This window comes from Myotis yumanensis, unplaced genomic scaffold (genome assembly GCF_028538775.1).
Source record: "Myotis yumanensis isolate MYYU_CA2020_CCGP unplaced genomic scaffold, mMyoYum1.0.hap1 SCAF_3, whole genome shotgun sequence".
Classification (NCBI taxonomy): domain Eukaryota; kingdom Metazoa; phylum Chordata; class Mammalia; order Chiroptera; family Vespertilionidae; genus Myotis; species Myotis yumanensis.
The window spans coordinates 8,700,564-8,719,752 of record NW_027223754.1 but is presented as its reverse complement, the minus strand read 5'-3'; the positions used below and the strand labels follow the sequence as shown (position 1 = coordinate 8,719,752).

The following is a 19,189-nucleotide window of genomic DNA, read 5'->3' as shown; positions in this document are numbered from 1 at the left end:
CAGCATTCTAGAGTGTGATTCTCTCTTACCTTTTAGATATTTTAGCAATTATTCCAGTGATGGCCATTGGAAGTGAAAAATTCTTATGTAACATTTTTGCTTAATAACTATTTCACTATACTGTTCAGAATGGGGCATGAAAATGGTGTGTATAGTAAGCATTTGGAATTATTTATCAGTTTTCAGTTCCTCCAACCATGGACAACTGAGAGTTGATTTTATGATCAAAATGTTAAAAGTCAACTTTTTTTAAGGCTATATATTGGGTCATTAAATCATTTATTATAAACTAACCTGAAAGATAGTTAACTATTTGAAAGATGTGATAATCTGTACCTGATTTGCATACCAGTAGTTTAGTTTAATTTCAAGCCAAATTCTGTGGTTTTTATTAAAATGTTATGTCTATGTTGACAGACGAAAGATGTCTCAAGTTCTGCTTAAATTTTAGGTTTGAAAGATAACACCTGCAACATGACAAAAATTTATTTTTAAACAGTTTATGCTTTATAAGGATTGAATGACTACAAAGTTTTTTAAAAAATCTTCAAACCATTCCTTTATGTAGGAAATTTCTATTTATAGCCGATTTCCAACATAAGAAACATTTATTGGTTTTTCTTTTTTTTCTCCTAGGCAGTGTTTAGGTTGTAATTTGAATAAAACAGAGCAATACAGTGCAGTAAGTCAGAAGAGAAAGTAATAGATGGGAAGAAAGTAGAAATCCTGTGGCGTGATTTCTTTTAGGGGAGACATTTTTCTGATCATAATAAATGGTATTTTTAATCTCAACTTTGTTAATATCCTTTTTAGCATACCTAATTTAATGTTCATGGACAAAATACAATTTTTTCACGGTCCTATTCTTCTATCTTAACAGGCCTCCTTGTATCAATCCTCTATAGACAGAAGCCTGGAAAGACCCAGTAGGTAAGAATTTTATTACATTATGCAACTGGAATATTGTATACCAGTCCTTTCTCTTTCCGTTAAACAGCAATGAGGATTATGTATCATGTTTTTATTTTATGTAACACACTTCATGAAGTTGTTTTGTTTCTGCATCATTTTATATGATCATATTCAAGAATTTATGAAAATCAAGTGAAATATTTCTGGACTCCTTCACAGACTGGGAAATTCTCCTCTTTCCTGTCTCCTCTATAACCATATCTTTAAATGGGGATTATAAACAGCTAATTTTCAATACTGTTATATGATGCATTTAATACAGGGGTGGGCAAAAGTAGGTTGACAGTTATAATACAAATAAATAACACAAGAATAAATAGTAACACAGAATAAACTATTTTGCATACCCATACCTGAAAACTACTGTTGCCTATCCCTGTATATTTGAAAGATTTTATAAAACACATATGTGTTCATTATACTCTTACCACACAAATGAGAATTATGTTACTTCCAATAAATAAGGACTTAGACTATATACCAAGCATTCTAAGTACATAAGCATATTCAATCCTTAAGACACCACTCTGACTTAAGTACCATTATCTCCATTTTATCTCTGAGTACTCTGACACTTAGGCTCCATAACTTACTAAGTTTACACACTTGACAAGAAGCAGAGACAAAGTAAAATTGACCCAAAATAGCTTGTAACCAACCACTAGTCCTGCCTTAAAAGTCTGCCGGGGTAAGTTCTGTTCGTGGGCTTTGTATATCATACTTACTTTAAAATATTACAGAAATTCAGACACAGTTTGACAGCAGTATTGAATAATTCAAACTCCCAGCCACACTTTATCATCAACAACACATCTATGTATATAAAAGCCTAATATGCAAATTGTCCCCTCGAAAGTTCGACCAGGAGACCCAGAGTTTGATCGCTTGCTATGATGTGCACTGACCACCAGGGGGCGGTTTGGAATGAAGGAAGGCCCTGGCCGGCAGCCAGAAGACCCTGATTGGCTCTGATCACCAGCCAGGCCTAGGGACCCTACCCGTGCATGAATTTCGTGCACTGGAACTCTAGTATTTTCATAACATTAATTTGCCCTTCACTAGATTTCTCTCAACATAAGTAGAAGACTTTGTAAACTGGGTTCATGAGTGCCATCCAATAACATGAATGTCACTAAGAAAGGAGCTCCCCAGCCCTTCTTTTTGTGTCTTTTTCTATCCACACCTGCACCTAAAATGTTTGAATTTCAGAGTTCTGATCTGGCGTGAGGATTGCTTTAGACACATAGACCCTCACATGACAGATTGACAACAGCAAAACAGGTCTAGGAGAAGATGGGGCGCCCTCTTTGGAGGAGTGCAGGCAGATTCTAAGGTCTGCTCCGCCTCTGTGCTTGCAGAGCCAGCGTGTTCCATTTACCCACTGATAAAACAGTGATAACCCTGTGGGCTGGGTAAGACCACCTGTCAGTACAGCAGACAGCACTCGGCTGCCTCCTAGGGGCTGGTGCGCTTTTGCTGCTGCTGTTCATGCCATTGTAGCTAACGACGTGGCAGACAGCGGGCTGTGTGACGTGTATCTCCGCTCACTGTCTTGAGTTACATACTCAGACCATGATGAAAACATCCTGCCATTGAGACCACTGACACCATTGAATACGAATGGTGAAAGGACACTTTACTAGTCTACTTGCTGACCAAATCATTGGCCATTGATTACTTAAACAGTAAATATTGGGGTTGCAGTGTAAGGTTTTTAAAGCTAAGATTATTAGGATGAGCTGTAGGGAAGCCCTGAGGTAAGAAGTTTGTCTCATCAGGTGTCGGCCTCTTTCCCAGTCCTTCCCTGCATCCTGGCCCCCCTCCTCTGGATGATCTGTGTTGTTGGGATGCTTCCTTATAGGGAACAGGTAGACAATACAAAGCATCAGACTGAATTGTCAGTCATAACGTATTACACTAATTGGAGAATTTTTACTTTAAAAGATGATGATAGCCCTGGCTGGTTTTCTCAGTGGTTAGAGTGTCGGTCTGCAGACCCAAGGATTCCAGGTTTGATTCCTGGTCAAGGAATCGAACATACCTTGGTTGCAAGTTCCCCAGCCCCTTTGGGAGGAAACCAATCAATGTGTCTCTCTCACATCGATGTTTCTCTCCCCTCCCCCTCCCACTCTCTCTAGAAATCAGTGGGTAAAAATATCCTCGGGTGAGGATTTTTACAAAAACTTTTTTAAAAAGATGATTATAAACTCATATCCACACAAAAATCTGCTTTGTTTATAATTGCCAAATTTGAAGCAACCAAGAAGCCCTTCAGTAGCTGAATGGGTAAGCAAACTGTGGCACAACCACGTAAGGGAATGTTATTCAACAATAAAAAGAAATGAGCTATCAGCCAAAAATAAAATAAAATAAAGACAGGAAAAAATCTTAAAGGCATATTGCTAAATGAATGAGGCCAATCTGAAAAGACTACATCCTGGTGGTTCCAACTATATGGCATTCCAGAAAAGACAAAACCCTGTGGACAGTGAAAAGATCAGTGGTTGCCAGGTGTCTGGGGAGGGAGGGAGGAAGAGGTAGATCATGGAGATGTCCAGGGAGGGGGGACATGACACTATTCTACAGGATGTGGTAGTGATGGACACATGTCCCATGTTGGTCAAAACTGATAGAATGCTCAACAAAACACATAAACCCTATATAAACTGTGGACTTTAATTACATTTAATAGTAATATTACAATATAGTTCACCAACTGTGACAAATGTACCACACTAATAATGGATGTCAATAATAGGGGAAGCTGTATGCAAGGGTATATGTGGGACTCTCTATACTTTTCAATTACTTTTCCAGACACCTAAAACTGCTCTAAAAATAGTCTATTTTTTTAAGTGACAATTACAAAGAAACTAGAGGCCTGATGCATAAAAATTCATGCACTGGGGGGGGGGGGGGGGGGGGGGGGGTTGTCCCTCAGCCTGGCCTGCGCCCTCTTACAGTCTGGGAGCCCTCAGGAGATGTCCATCTGCCAGCTTAGGCCTGCTCCCCGGGGGATTGGGCCTAACTAAGCTGGCAGTCAGACATCCCTCTGACAGCCTGGGAGCCCTTACCACTGCTGCAAAGGCTGGAGAGGCTCCCGCCACTGCTCGCAGCCATCAGCCCGGCTTGTGGCTGAGCAGAGCTCCCCCTGTGGGGATGCACTGACCACCAGGGGCAGCTCCTGTGTTGAGCGTGTGCCCCCTGGTGGTCAGTGCACATCATAGCGACTGGTCATCCCAGTCATTCTGCTATTGGGGTCAATTTGCATATTACCCTTTTATTATATAGGATAGTGTTTAATATCAAGGAATAAATTCCTAAAAATGCAGTTTGGGGGGTGGGGGAGAAGAGTTATAACACTGTTGCTAGCATATCCCACCTGTCTTTCTGGTTCACGTTAACCCCCTCCAACACCAACCACACTGCAGTGATTCCTTCTTGCAGCTCTGCAGGCCTGGCCAGTGACTTCAGGAAAAGGAGGAAGAGCGAGCCGGCCGTGGGGCAGCCGAGGGGCCTGGGGGACCCAAGGGCGAGCAGGACCAGCCCCGGCCGGGCAGACCTCCCAGGATCGAGCGCCACCCTGACCCAGTCTTTCATTAGTTCTTCCCCTTCCTCCCCATCCAGAGCAAAAGGTAAACAGCAATGAATAGAAGTGTAAACAAGTTACTAGTGCATGTTTTAAGCTGGAGTTCCCTGTGAAGCTGGTCCAGGGATAACTATCCAGAGAGAGCATTTAGATGAACTTTTGGAACAATAGCTTTCTTCCCACACAGACTAACTCAGGTTGAGCCACCCAAGTGGCGTAAAGGAGTGTATCATCTGTTAATGCTTTTTTCCTTCTAAATATATCATTTTGGGTTTGTTTTTTGGGGGGGTAGGGGGGGTGGGAACAAATTCAAAGTATCAAATAATTTGTTGGCAGGCTATTAAAGGATTACGTTTGCAAACGTGCATATTATCAAACTTTTCTAATGTTCTACAACTAGCAAAATTCATCAAATTTATAGAATAGGAATTAGAAGTAGCAACAGAGAACACTGTTGCCTAAAACAAATCGGGTTTTTTTTTAATTATTATTTAATTCTAGATAAAATCTGCCTAACCTGTAAAGTCACTTCTTTAATCATCTGCTCTATATTTCGGTCAATATGCATATATACAGTAGACTATCCATCAATATAGTGTTCAATCCACGGCGGCACGGTGGTAAGAACTAACTGGTTTTCAGCCATAATTATAAAACCTGGACACCACCAAGCCCTTTTTCCATACGACCTATCTCCTCTCCGGAAATTCAGCGAGTTGTGCTGAGAGGGGGCAAGCTACTCCTTCCAGCCCCTGAAATCCTGTTGCGTGCACTAATGCCACCGTAACGGGGATATTGCTAAGGCGGAGCCTGGGGATTGAACCAGCATCGCTAGGCACCTGGGTTTGTGCCAAATCTGGGGCTCCACAGTCTCCCCCAGCCTCCTGGGGTTGAGACAGAACCAAGAAGGAATCTGAAATGTGTGAAGAAAGCAGCCTTTCACAGGAGTTTCCGTGAAATAGCACCGATTCCGCCACGTCTATCAAATGCAGGCACTAAAAGTGTGGCCACGTGGTAGTTAAAGGTGAGAGGGAGCTGGTTTGCGTGCAAAAGACAGGCTGGTTTTGATGCCTAGAGTCTGGATAGACAGAAGACACCAGCTCTGCTCTGTATCCTAATAAAACTGTGAAAACTAACCAGCAGGTTCTGGAGGGGAGGGGGCCCTTTGATCCTGTCCTCAAATTAGCAAGGTTGCCTTTATCAGAGTCGGCTCATCAATGCAAGTGAATATCTTAAGGTAACACATAGGTCACGAAATGCCCTTGAGTCTTTATGCTTGGATACCACCTGAAAGCTGAAAGAATTGATTGATTTAGCTATTTGTTTTCCTCCTGGGGAGTGTAAAGCCAACCTCCTTTCCCAAATGCTTTTTATGTGCTTATTCACTTTCTAAGAATTTGGGAAGATAGCAAGGCAGGAGCTCAACAGAGTTATTTTCTTCCACTAGGTTTATTTCTAAGAAGAAAAGGCCTCCTCAGATGGACTTGGCCTCTTATTAGTTAATTCATCCAGGCAAAAGAAAAGAGTTTTCCCATACATGTTCCAAACTGAGGCCATGCTGAGCTCTCTGTTATCAAATGGTACATGAGGTTTTAAAAAAAGCCTCCCTGTGGAAAAGCAGGATGCCTTTCACCTCTGGTGAGAGCTTTACATTATATATATCCAGCCACGCTCATGACAACCTGCCTACCAAAAGGTTCTAGGTAGAGCGAGTAAAGACGTAAGGTAGTTTTGTTTAAAGACACACTAGTTATTTTTTCTTCTCGGGAAAATGTTCGCAGCCATAGTTCACAGAATCTTGATGTTGCCATTTCGGAAAATACTTTGTCTTATAGCTTTTCCCATCTAGTGCCCATGGAAAATTAATTAATACAGTTGTGGGAGTTTTAATTAAATGTAAATTTATAAATCACGCTTTACCTTTCTATTAGTATACATCAAATGAGACTCAAATCCTAACCCTATTAACTTGATTACCCATATCATTTGGGGCATTAATTATTAAACCTTTACATTGCTACCAGGACATGCTGTTAGCATATAAGGTACTATATTATATTTGAGGCAAATAACATTTGCAGAAAGATGTACGAAGTATTCAATAGAAGAAGAAATAGGTCTTATTAGCTATTGGTCGTATTAGCTACACAAATGACGTTTTATGCGTGGTTTTGTCCACTCTAATGTCTATCTTTAAAGCTACGTACACTGCAAACGCAGTATCATGCCTTAGAATTAGACTGTTTTCTCTGGAAGTGAAGCTTCGAGGGTAACAATGTGTCTATATTAAACCCGCTGCCTTCTCTTGCTGCCTGTCTGTCTGATGCTAACTGACATGCTCTCCTCTCTGTGAAACTTTTAACCTCTTCACACGTCTCTCTCCCACCACGCTGCTCCGGATTAAAAGGTGGGGATGATAGCAAAATGTGTGCACCCCTTTGCAGTTGCTCAGGGCCCCGCGGCCGCCCCTGCCAGGAGGTAGATGACTGTCCCCCTTACAGACAGCACCTGGACGTCCCGCGCGACTCGCAGCGGGCCCTCGCCTTCAAAAACGGCTGGCAGATGGCCCGGCAGAACGCCGAGGTCTGGAGCAGCACCGAGGAGGCCGTGTCCCCCAAAATCAAGTCCCGCAGCTGCGACGACCTCCTGAGTGACGACTGCGGCGGCTTCCCCGACCCCAAAGCCAAGTCGGAGAGCATGGGCTCTCTGCTCTGCGAAGAGGATGCCCAGGAGGGCTGCCCGGTGCCGTGGGCACCCCCCTTCCTCCAGGAGACCAGGGCCACCGGCAGGTCCCGGCTGCGCCACGGCTCAGCCCACAACGCCCCGGGCTTCCTGAAAATGTACAAGAAAATGCACCGCATCAACCGCAAGGACCTGCTGAACTCCGAGGTGATGTGCTCCGTGAGGTCGAGGGTCCTGCAGTACGAACAGGAGCCGCACGCCCCGGGCCTGCTCCACGGATGGAGCCAGTCCTCCGCCGACGAGGTGCCCAGGGACATGGTCCCCACCCGCATCTCGGAGTTTGAAAAGTTGATTCAGAAGTCAAAATCCATGCCCAACCTGGGGGAGGAGATGCTGTCCCCGGCGGTCCTCGAGCCCCAGCACCACGGGCTGGGCCCCACCAGGCGGTTCTCCATCGAGTCCTTGCTGGAGGAAGACAATCCGGGCAGGCACCCTTGCCCGGGACCCCGGAGCTGCACGTCCAAAACCCTGGTGCCCATCCACATTGAAGTCACCAGCGAGGAGCCACCGAGAACCCATCTGGAGCTTTCGGACAGCGACCAAGACGGGGTGGTGTCCGAACACAGCGACTGCATGCACGTCGAGGGCTCGTCCTTCTGCAGTGAGAGCGATTTCGACCACTTTTCCTTCACCTCCTCGGAAAGTTTCTATGGGTCCAGCCACCACCACCACCACCACCACCATCACCACCACCGGCACCTCGTCAGCTCCTGCAAAGGCCGGTGCCCTGCCTCTTACACTCGGTTCACCACGATGCGAAAGCACGAAAGAGCGAAACACGAAACGACCGAAGAGCCCAGAAGACATGACCCGGACGCCGGCCTCTCGAAACTTGCCTTTCTAGTCAGCCCCGTGCCTTTCCGGAGGAAAAAGCATTCGCCGCCCAAAAAACAGACGGAAAAGGCAAAATGCAAAACGGCCGTCTTCGAGGCTCTGGACTCCGCCCTTAAAGACATCTGTGACCAAATTAAGGCTGAAAAGAGAAGGGGGAGTTTGCCGGACAACAGTATTTTGCACCGTCTGATCAGTGAACTGCTGCCGGACGTCCCCGAGAGGAACTCGTCGCTGAGAGCTCTAAGAAGGAGCCCCATGCCCCAGCCGTGCCACCCGCTGCCCCAAGACGGTGCTACCCACTGCCCATGGTACCAGAACGGCTGTGGGAGGATGCCCCACAGTGCCTCTCTCCAAGACATGGACACCAATAGCAACTACCACCCAGACCACGACAGTGCCCTGGGTCTGCCAGGTGGACGAACCTTTCTTTGTTTCTCCTTGTGGTTCACATCCCCACCCTCCAGCTCTGTCATTTTCCATCCCCACATCTCATCACTCCTGAGCTGTGAGCCCACCTGGCACCATTGCTGTGCACACGCCCCTCACAGCGTAGTTCTCATTTTTCCGTGTGATGGTTGGACGTGGTGTGTGTGGCATGACGTGATCACCAGTTCACAAAAATTTACTTTTTCGAAATCGAAAGGGAACATGGTTTTGTAGCTTGATGTTAGGGTTGAGACAACTGTTAGTTACAACACAACAAGAAATTAAACACGTTACCAATTTTAAAAGATGTCAAGGCAACCCATAATTGACTAGCGGTCTCCTTAAGAGATTAACACCTTTGCACTAGCTCTTTTATTGTTGGGAAATGAATCAAAAGCAATAGTTTAATGACTAGTTTTTTCCTTGATTTTTTTTAAATTTTGTAGTCATTCACTCAATAAGTAATTTGCTTATAGTCTATATAGAACGTACTACAGCAAAATACGCTAGGAAGCAAAACTGAAATATGTAGCAAAGTAATTGATGGATGATTACAAGAGACTAGGATTTGTTTAATAACTTTCTCCACTTGAAGGGCACAATTAGGGTAAATTTTTTGTGAATGTATCGTTAAGCTGTATATATATAACAGTCTCATTTCCGTCACTCAGTGTATTCATTTTCTCTTCCATTCCATTGCTTAATTTATCTATTTTCTATTTCTGCTACAATAATCCTCTATTGACATTAGAATTAGGCCATTTAGGTTAAGCGTGACTCTCAACTCTATTTTCATAGATGGATTATCACCTTGAATTGGCAACACTAGGACAGATAGCAATTCAGATGCAGAAAATGTTTTTTTGAGGTTTACAGAACTGAAAAGCACAAAGTGTTTTGATATCTTTATACAGTTGTTTTCATTAATCCTTAAGGTGCAACTGTTTTCTATGTAGATTTTAGGAAGTTGGATCACCAGACATTGTACCCGACATTGCAAAATGTTTCACATACATTATCCAGTGAACACTGGCATAAGCCTGGGTGATAGGATTATTATAGGCACTGTTTTACAATGAAGGAAACGGAGACCCCGAGAGGACAATAAACTTGACCAAGGGCATGTCGAGAGAAGGTAGCACTAACAGATTTAAACTCCTAACATTTCAGAATTTGTAATATAGACTATATCTCTATAGGCAAAAAAGAGACATAACTCAAGCTTCATATTAATGTAGCATATGGCTCACTTGTTAATTCTCATTGCACAACTTCACTATATTATTAGTATTTATCTTTGCTCCACTTACACTACGCAACATGATTCAAAAACAACAAATTAGCATTTTCAAAATCAATTTCTACAATTTGAAATTCTCACTGACTGAGCCCTGTCAGCATCTAATTTTTTAAATAAATTAGCTACCTTTTCCAGTTATTCAAAATCCTAGTTTAATCACCACTCAACAGTATATGCAGATAGAGTACATACTATCAGTAAGGCATGAGTTCAGAGGGCTTTGCAATGCATTTAAAGGGTATTTTGTATTTTATTCAAATATTTACTTTTCCAGTTGTGTTTAGCAAAAGTAATTTAAAATTTATGATCACTATGAGAGCCCTGTGATCATAAAAATATGTTCATTTACAGTGAAAAAATACTGCACATAAGCCTCTAGCATTCACGGAAATAACTGGTTAAGTTTACCTAAAATATTATTGCCATGTTACTTTCCTAAGCCTAGAGACTCCACACCTCACAGAGAGTTAGGCATTTATCTTTATCTGTCATGGAACTGACATCCCACCTACTATCAGTGGACAATTCTTCCTTGTCATCAAAGCAGTCAAAACCTTTAGATCATGTTTTCTTTTTATAAATCGGTATTTCTCATCCTTACAGACGGATTTATTTCACAGTTACTGCATCTTGTTATTCAACATAACTACATTTATTAAAGGGATAAGAGAAAGAATTTACAAATTTTGACCCAGTTATACTGGTAAAATTTTATAACATAAGCTACTGGAATACTTTGAGTTACATTTCCACATATAAATGTGGAAGGTATAAGATAACTATTAAGAGATCCTTGCAATCATAATTCTGTAAAGTAACTAATTATTTATACTTTGCTTTAAGGGGAACAAAAACAATTCACTATTTCTTAAGCAATTTGGCAACGGACGTGATACTTTCTGTTTCGAGAATATTTATCTCTTTGTTTCTTGGAATAAATATTTACTTCCTGATACGCTAAGTTGAGCACAAGGAAAGAACAGAAATAAGGCCCATCTCAAGTCTCAGTAAATATTTGAAAACAGAGAGAGGGAGAGAATGGACACAATCATAGTTATGTCATCATCATACTTTCTTTTTCTTTACTACATTCTTAAATTGTTGTTCCACAAAATGTCTCCAATTCTATGCATTAGTGCTATTCTCCATCTTCAATAGGCCTTAAAATAGTCATTATACATTGAAGGCAAAAAGAATAGAAATAGAAAATATTTAAAATTCTTCGAGATGAAAAATTCCTGCAACTATGAACTTTCTGGCCTGGAGGATGCTGTATAATTATATCAGCAGTGCAACAATTATATTTATAGGTACAACTATAATACTTCTGCAACCTCAGGTAATTTTCCTTTTGAAATGCTCTGTTTTTATGTCTAATGTCACAACTGTATGATTCCTTATGAGTTTCATACCCATGTTCTCCATTGTGGTGTCTCTCCATATTTTAAGGGGGGAAATAGTTGTCGCCAGGGAAAATGGCTAAACACGTCTGCTTGAATAGGTGGGTACTCACTCTCGCCCTGTCCTTTCCAATAGACCGGGAGTCCCCTAGAAGTTACGCATCCACCGTGGCTGACTTGGGGAGGAGCGCACCGAGGGAAAGAAGAGGAACTCCAGAAAAAGAGGTAGTTTGTTCAATAGCATTTAAGTTTTTGTCAATAAGATACCTGAAAACGTTGCCAGTCAAAGTTACATCCAAAACCAGTGAAGAACACAGACTAAAAACATAAAAATGACAATAGAGAAACTTAGAACGTTTTCCCTGGAGCCCGAGCAAAGGACTGGAGAGTTTGCGTTCTGACCCCAGCTGCAGATCGGCTCCAGCTGCAGCCCCAGCTGTGGCAATGAGACTTCTGTGCATCTGGACCTCACACCCATGAATGGACAGTCGTGGTCAAACTCCTGGCCCAGTGATGTAGGGAGAGCCCTAGGTCAACCATGCTGCAGATCAATACAAAGGCTATATACATATTTGTTGCTGGCCTGCTTTTGTTGGTGAGGGTCCCTCAAAAACCACTGCCCTGTAAGAGGTCAACCAAAGGACTTGTATGCATGCATATAAGCATAACCAATGGACACAGACAATAGGGGGGTAAGGGCCTGTGCAGGGGCAAGAGCAGGCTGGGAGAGGTCAATGGGAGAAAAGGGAGACATATGTAATACTTTCAACAATAAAGAATTTTTTAAAAAACCATTGTCCCTGGGAACCACCTACCTACTAGCTCTTGACCAATGCCCTAAGCCAGGCCTGGAGCTCTGGCTCACACTACCTTGGAGTCATGAGGGTCTGGTGGGGTCTGAAGGCTGGTCTTGGACTGGCAGCCCCTCCAGGAGTATCTCCATAGGTGTCTGATCGAGTCCTGTGCCTGTGGGACTCCCGCCAAAAGAAGTCAAGAATGGCCCAGGCTGCCTGAATCACAGGGGAAAAGAGTGGGGTGAGAGACTCATTGGGAAGTAGGGAAGGAAGAGGTGGAGTAGCTAGCTTACCAGTGCCCCAGTCAGATCTATGGGCCCCACGGTTTGATGGGAAGCACACGTCACATGTCATGACTAAAAGATGAGCAGCCGGTGTACCATGTGCTGAAGAATTCCTGAACCCTCCGGGGAATGCAAGACCATCCAGCCTATACTGTTGGCCACTAAACAGCCTCCCAGCGATAACTGGGCTAATGTTTCTCTGCTATTATGTTCCTAAGAGTTTAGAAAAAGGGATGATGACTTCCTTCCCAACTTTCACCAGTCCTTTTATTACGATTCAGAAGGAGCTGTGCCAATACATAAGACGTTGATAACTGACTCCGCAATTGTCCCAGGAAACGCCTTGGTTCCAGCCAAAATTATACCTGGGACAGAATCCTCTGCAGGCATTTTATTCCTTATGGCATTCATCTACCTTAGTTGCTGAGATGAAAAATGACACTCAATAGTTATGGTGAATAAGCCATCTATTATATTCCTGCTATTGCTTAAGCATCTAAATGAAGAACTAATTGATTTATTCATAAATTGCATATAGAATTTACATTATATATTTTTAATCATTCCTTGAGGTTTCACTTCTCTTTAATTCCTATAAAACTGCTTTCTTTTAGGAAACCCAAAATTTTAAGTTAGTGCTAATCATTTTCCTTCCTTTCCAGAAATTGCCTGCAAAAGCTGTTTATGATTTTAAGGCTCAGACATCTAAGTAAGTAAGATAAGTTCATCATATGATTTAAGTTGGCTATGTACACTTTCATAGTACTTTAAGAGATAAATATTGCAATGGGACATGTTCAAATAATTCAGCAATCCACTCTAATTAAATGGTTCCTTCTGAATTAACTGGAATGTAATTTTATTTTCATTTTGAGTTTAGTTGAGAATCATTGAGTTTTAAACTACACTAAACATATTACAGCACAATGAATTCAAACGGGTAGGTAAAACAAAAAAAGAAATTAAGCATCTTTGTTTCTCGAATTTTCGTGTCAAGATGAAGTAAAAATAAAGAGTTGGGGAGTAATTAACACTTCCTGGGAGAATTTAATAACATTTATTTATCCAACTAAATCAAGGACAGTTTGCGGGGTTGAAAACTAGAACTGTGCACAGATTCCCAACCTAAAATCTCCATCTATCAACACTCAAAGCTTAGCGATTCCAGTTTGGCTTAGTGGCTAGAGTGTTGGCCTGCAGACTAAAGGGTCCTGGGTTCAATTCCAGTCAAGGGCACATGCCCGGGTTTTAGGATCAATCCCCAGTAGGGAACGTGCAGGGGCAGCCAATCAATGATTCTCTCTCATCACTGATGTTTCTATTTCTCTCTCTCTCCCTTCATCTCTGAAATCAATAAAAATATGTTGTTGTTGTTTAAAAAAAAAAAAGCTCAGCGAGTCTGAGCAACGTTCTCTCCTGTGGCCTTTGATATTGGTGTTGTCATACTCCTGTGTTGCAATACTCTCCCCTTTTTCTTTAGGCTCTTGTTCATCAGATGGGCATGTGGTTGAGGAAAGTCAGTACAGGTACTAGGTACATGAGTTGGTTCAAATGAGAGGGAGTCTGCCACCTCGCAGTGGCCCATGAGCCCAGACCTTGTTTAAGAAACTTCAGCCTCTATTAGAATTCAAGATATTAAATTCATTGTAAATTGGCATAAAATTATACTGCGTGGTTTAGACTGAATATATACAATAACCCAAATATTTATTCATGAAAATGTATATTATATAAATTCATTGTTCCAGAGTCTGTCTCTAGTAGTAGCAGACAGAGAGAAAATAAAATCATTCAGAATTGGCTGAGGATGCTGAGATAGGGAATGGACCAAATAAGAAAAATGCTATTTAGAAATTAAGATGTTGAACATGGCTTAAACCTGGTATTAAAAAAATATATACCTAAAAGAAAAGCTTACATTTTAAAAATTATTATTAGAGAAGTAACATCTGCTTGGTGTCTACTATACTCTGGTCCTCACTACTACTGTTTTTTTAATATAATGTGACAATTGGAGGATGCATGTTGGTTTTATAAAATAACGATACAGAACACGTGAATTTCATTTCTTCTTTGTGACAGTCCAAGGTTAGCAAAGGCTCGGGGAAGCCTGCTCTTCCACCGGCCGCCCGTGGGAGCATCAACAGCACAGACCCTCCCGTAAAGCTCTTCCTAATCCAACTAAGCCTAATGGTGTACGCCTCAGAGAAGCAGGTTAAATAGTCACCATGGAAGCCATCCCATAATTTTAGGAAGAGAAAACTGTTCCCCTCCCACCATAAATAAATATATCTTATTGCAGCTTCGTCACATTCCTCTTGCTCTGTTCTCATATACATAAAGCTGTTGCTCATCATCCCTGTGCAATGACCTATTTGCAACAAAAGTCAAGGTTTTGGCCAACTCGGGCAACTTTCAGAGGCTCCCACGCCCAGCCAGCACTGAAAGTTACGGAAGGGCTAGCCCAGTGGTTCTCAACCTTGGCTGCACATTAGAATCACCTGGGAATCTTTTTAAAATCCTGATTTCTGGGCCTCATCCTCCGGAAATTCTGTTTCTTTGTTACTAATGATGAGGCCCAGAAATCAGGATTTTAAAAAGATTCCCAGGCAATTCTAATGTGCAGCCAAGGTTGAAAACCACTAGGCTAGCCTCATTTTTAAGTCATTTCCATTAATGCCCAGACAGGAGCACTTTTCGTGCCTAACATCTAACAGGCGAGAGATGGATACCTGTTTTAAATAAAAATCTATTTTAAAAGCTATTTTTACTTACCTAATACATGAAATGTATTTAATTTTTAAAAATACAGCTATGTAACTTACCAAATGTAATGTCTCCATTGTTAAACAGGAAAACAAGGTAAAATCACACTTGCAAAGTTATAATATTGTGAGCAAATCTTAAGAATTTATAAGGAAAATCCTTATCCAACTGGGCTCGACAGATTTTTTTTTATAACTGCCACACGTCCAAAACGGAAGCCATTCCCACACGCCACGATAGTTTGAATTTAATTTTTTAAAAATCAATTTGCAACGAATATTATAAAAATAGATATATTACTCACAATGCAGGTGTTCTGGAATATTTTCAGCTGAAAATTCTCACAAAAAATTATCTTAAAGTTGGTCTATGGACGCTTATGGCGTACAATGGGTTAGTATCAGAAGTGTATTTCCCAGCCAAATGCAGGTCTACTGATCTTAAGAATAGTTGCTCTTCATCGAGAAAAACCCATTTGAGCATGTCTCTCCCAGGGAGCTGTCGTTTAAGAAAGGAGACACTGTCTACATCCTCAGGAAAATCGACCAGAACTGGTACGAGGGAGAGCACCACGGGAGAGTGGGTATCTTCCCCATCTCCTACGTGGAGGTAAGTCCTCTCCCTGTCAGCTCATGCGGTTGTCCATCCCAAGGTCCTCGCGGGTCAGGAATAAACAACTGTTTTCCTCCTAGAAACTCTCACCTCCTGAGAAAGCACAGCCCGCAAGGCCGCCGCCCCCAGCCCAGCCTGGAGAAATCGGAGAAGCTATCGCCAAATACAACTTCAACGCGGACACCAACGTGGAGCTGTCGCTGAGAAAGGTACCCGGGCCGCCTTCTGACCTGGTGCCTTTCAAAGGCTGTCTTCCTCCTTAGACATGTCTGTGTTTTTCCGTAAAGAAAGGACAGAGCACTCCCTGGGGCTGCCCTGGGCCACTGTTCCTGCCCCTCCTGGTGTCCAGATGAGGTCCCTGTGGGACTCGAAGCTTCTCAGAGGGGCTTCTCCTCCCAGGGGTGCACCGTGGAGTTGAACTTGTGGAAAGGCATCAAAAGGAAAAGCACTTCAGTAGACTGCAAAAGATTGTTCTGCTGCTGCCTTCTCATTCCGTTTCTTTTTACATTTTAATTAATATGTTTATCTTGGAGTCATGAAGCTGTTTCTTCCTGGGGAGCATTTTTCGTTCTCTAGGCCTCATGACTGACCCCTGTTTCACTGGAAGCCTAGCCAAACCTAGTGCCGCTTCCTAGCAGTAGGGAAAGCACGCTACCTCGCTACTTTACACAGCTGAGAATGGTTCCATGATGGTTTTCGGTGTTTGCTAAACAATCGTGTCCATTTGCTTGAGGCACCTGTATGTTTGCCCACCACGCAGACTAGACCGTGGTCACATGCAGGCGGGCCAAGAGCACCTCCTGCCTGCGGTGAATGCCAGGGAAGGAGCTCTATCCTCCTACTGGCTCCAGAACCTCACCTGCCCCTCCCCTGTGAGACCTGGGTCTGCACCATCGACAGATTCTCTCCTACCCTCCAAGCTGCCGCACAGCATCCGTATCAGCTTGTTTCATACTTTCCATCGAAGCTTCCGCCAATGCAATTATAGCTCGAGCAGTAGCCTAGCACCAGCCTCATGCCGGTGTGTTACAGAGAAAAGCAGTGCATTTTTTAAAAATATATTTCATTGACTTCTTTTTACAGAGAGGAAGGGAGAGGGATAGAGAGTTAGAAACATCAATGAGAGAGAAACATCGATCAGCTGCCTCCTGCAACACCCCCTACTGAGGATGTGCCCGCAACCAAGGTACATGCCCTTGACCGAAATCGAACCTGGGACCTTTCAGTCCACAGGCCGACGCTCTATCCACTGAGCCAAACCGGTTAGGGCAAAGCAGTTCAATTCTAAGATTGCAGAGAGATCCACTTAGCTTTGGTATGTTCTGCTCCGTGGCAGGGGGACAGTCTATAAAAACCACCCAGCATTTGCAAGAAGCAAGCTTTCACTTTGAGTACCCCTGACAAAGGCTTCCCTACGGTGCTGAAGCTCTGACCTTGTGTCAGTTGCCTCTCTCGTCCTCGCAGGTGCAGCTGCCCAAACTTTCGCATGATCTGCTGGATGCAGCTGCTCGGAGTTTTAGTGTCTAACCACGTTTTGCCCGCTTATTTCTGGGCCACATGTGGTTTCGAGTTAAAATTTACACTGTTTTGTGGCATTGGCTTGATCACTGCAGGCGGCAGGCATAGTGACTGTAGAAAGTTCTATTATTCCAAAAGCCAGGGGTTCTATAAACAGACTGAATGGCCACTGTGGCGTGGCGATCCATCACTCAGAATGGATGCCGGTGTGAGGCCTTCTGGGTGCAGACCAGGTGGGTGTCGGCCCTGGCCACAGACGTGGATTATCACGAGGGTTGTCTCGGTCCCACCCCATTGGCTTCACTCTTTGTTACTAGTTAGCATGTATAGGGTGTGTCCTTCAACTTCATCCCTTCCGGAGGCCGGTTCCTGCAACCACCTCAGGCACGCACGCCGTCACAGAGCCGAGTGACCCTTTCAGAAGCTCTTCCTTCCTGTGGACTGTCCATGACAGGATGCTGCTGTCTAGGAGACATTGCCTATTAAACCGTTCTGCTTTTTGACATTACACAAGTCATTTCACACGGAACCAGTATGAGCCCATTCACATTAACCAAGCACCCTTAGGGAAAGATGTCGCACATGGGTGACTAAATGGCATATATGTTGATCAGCTATAATTTGGGAATGAACTGAGACTTTAGTTGCCTTCTCCTGACAAAATAAAACTGGAGGTATAACACTCTCCCAAATGAAAAACTATTGTTTGTTAGAAATGTTGGCAATTATATTTCTGATGTTGTCACCTCCCTACTTACAATGCATTTTCCTCATGTTCATTACAGGGAGACAGAGTTATTCTTCTCAAAAGAGTTGATCAGAACTGGTACGAAGGTAAAATTCCAGGAACCAACAGACAAGGCATCTTCCCTGTTTCCTATGTAGAAGTCGTGAAGAGGAACACAGCCAAAGGCGCCGAGGACTACCCCGACCCTCCAATACCCCACAGCTACTCGAGTGATAGAATCCACAGCTTAAGTTCCAACAAGGTAAGAAGACATTTAGCATATTAGTAGAACACTGGGGAGCTTGGAGTAAGATAATAGCTGATATTAGGTCATTAAGAACATCATCTTTATTGCAAAGCAAGGGATTTACATGTTATGCTTCCAAGTTTGAGTGACAAGTAAAGTCAATATAACTTAATTTTTCTTATGGGTGCTGGCATAAAGGTTTAATGCTTGATTTTGAGAATTTCATTTTCGAATTAAAATACTGAAAGAGAAAAATTGGTATCATAAGAGCCTATATTATAGATAAATATACCTGCTTTCTGAAACTCAGGTTTTTTGAAATGTGATTTTTTTCTAAAGCTTAATTTTATATATGTATATATTAAATGGATTATATACATCTGTATGTATGCATATATGCATCTATAGATATATCAATAGATCCCAAAATGGTTTATTTCAAAGTACATGGTAATTAGGTTGAAAAATTCTGTATAAGTCTTGAGATTTTTTAATATAGAAAGAGAAATAGAGTAAAATTTTAAAGTGTTTATTAGACTGAATGAAAATATCATTGGTCATTAGAGGCCCTCATGTGTAGTTCATAGTTTTAGGATAATTATGTACCAGTTCTACTATCTCACTTGAGCTAGTGGCTAAAGATAATTATCTTTCTCAATATCTGGTCTAAAAGGAACTTTGCTCCCTGAACTGGTTAACTAGAAAAGGCTGTTCTACTTTCTTTACTCATAATGTGAATTTCTTTTCTTAATTTTCTGTTAAGTTATAGTGTGCTCTTCTTATGGATGGTATTTAGGGATTTCTTTCACCTTTTTATTAACCTCCAAGTATAAAACTTTAAATTACCAAGGAATTAGTTTCAAAATATTGTAAGTACTTCCGAACATTTAAAAAGTGTATGATGTTGCATAATTTATTGATTATTTTAATAAATAATTAAGATCAAGGCTAGGACATGAGAAATAAACCATCTAGAGC

The 19,189-nt window shown here is 42.3% G+C and overlaps 1 protein-coding gene across 19 annotated transcripts in view; it reads left to right on the top strand.

Annotated features, from left to right (window-relative positions):
* The window catches only part of SORBS2 (sorbin and SH3 domain containing 2), a 200,439-nt gene that overhangs the window by 158,789 nt on the left and 22,461 nt on the right, over positions 1–19,189 (top strand). For 13 of the 19 annotated variants that reach the window (XM_070408216.1, XM_070408214.1, XM_070408206.1 and 10 more), the window contains 8 exons: positions 881–930; positions 4,420–4,607; positions 6,969–8,549; positions 11,400–11,488; positions 13,004–13,050; positions 15,602–15,716; positions 15,800–15,928; positions 18,023–18,226. In XM_070408216.1, coding sequence (XP_070264317.1) covers positions 881–930; positions 4,420–4,607; positions 6,969–8,549; positions 11,400–11,488; positions 13,004–13,050; positions 15,602–15,716; positions 15,800–15,928; positions 18,023–18,226 — 2,403 coding nt within the window. The remainder of the gene's footprint in view (positions 1–880; positions 931–4,419; positions 4,608–6,968; positions 8,550–11,399; positions 11,489–13,003; positions 13,051–15,601; positions 15,717–15,799; positions 15,929–18,022; positions 18,227–19,189) is intronic. The other 6 variants (XM_070408222.1, XM_070408220.1, XM_070408212.1 and 3 more) reach the window with 1 other exon arrangement.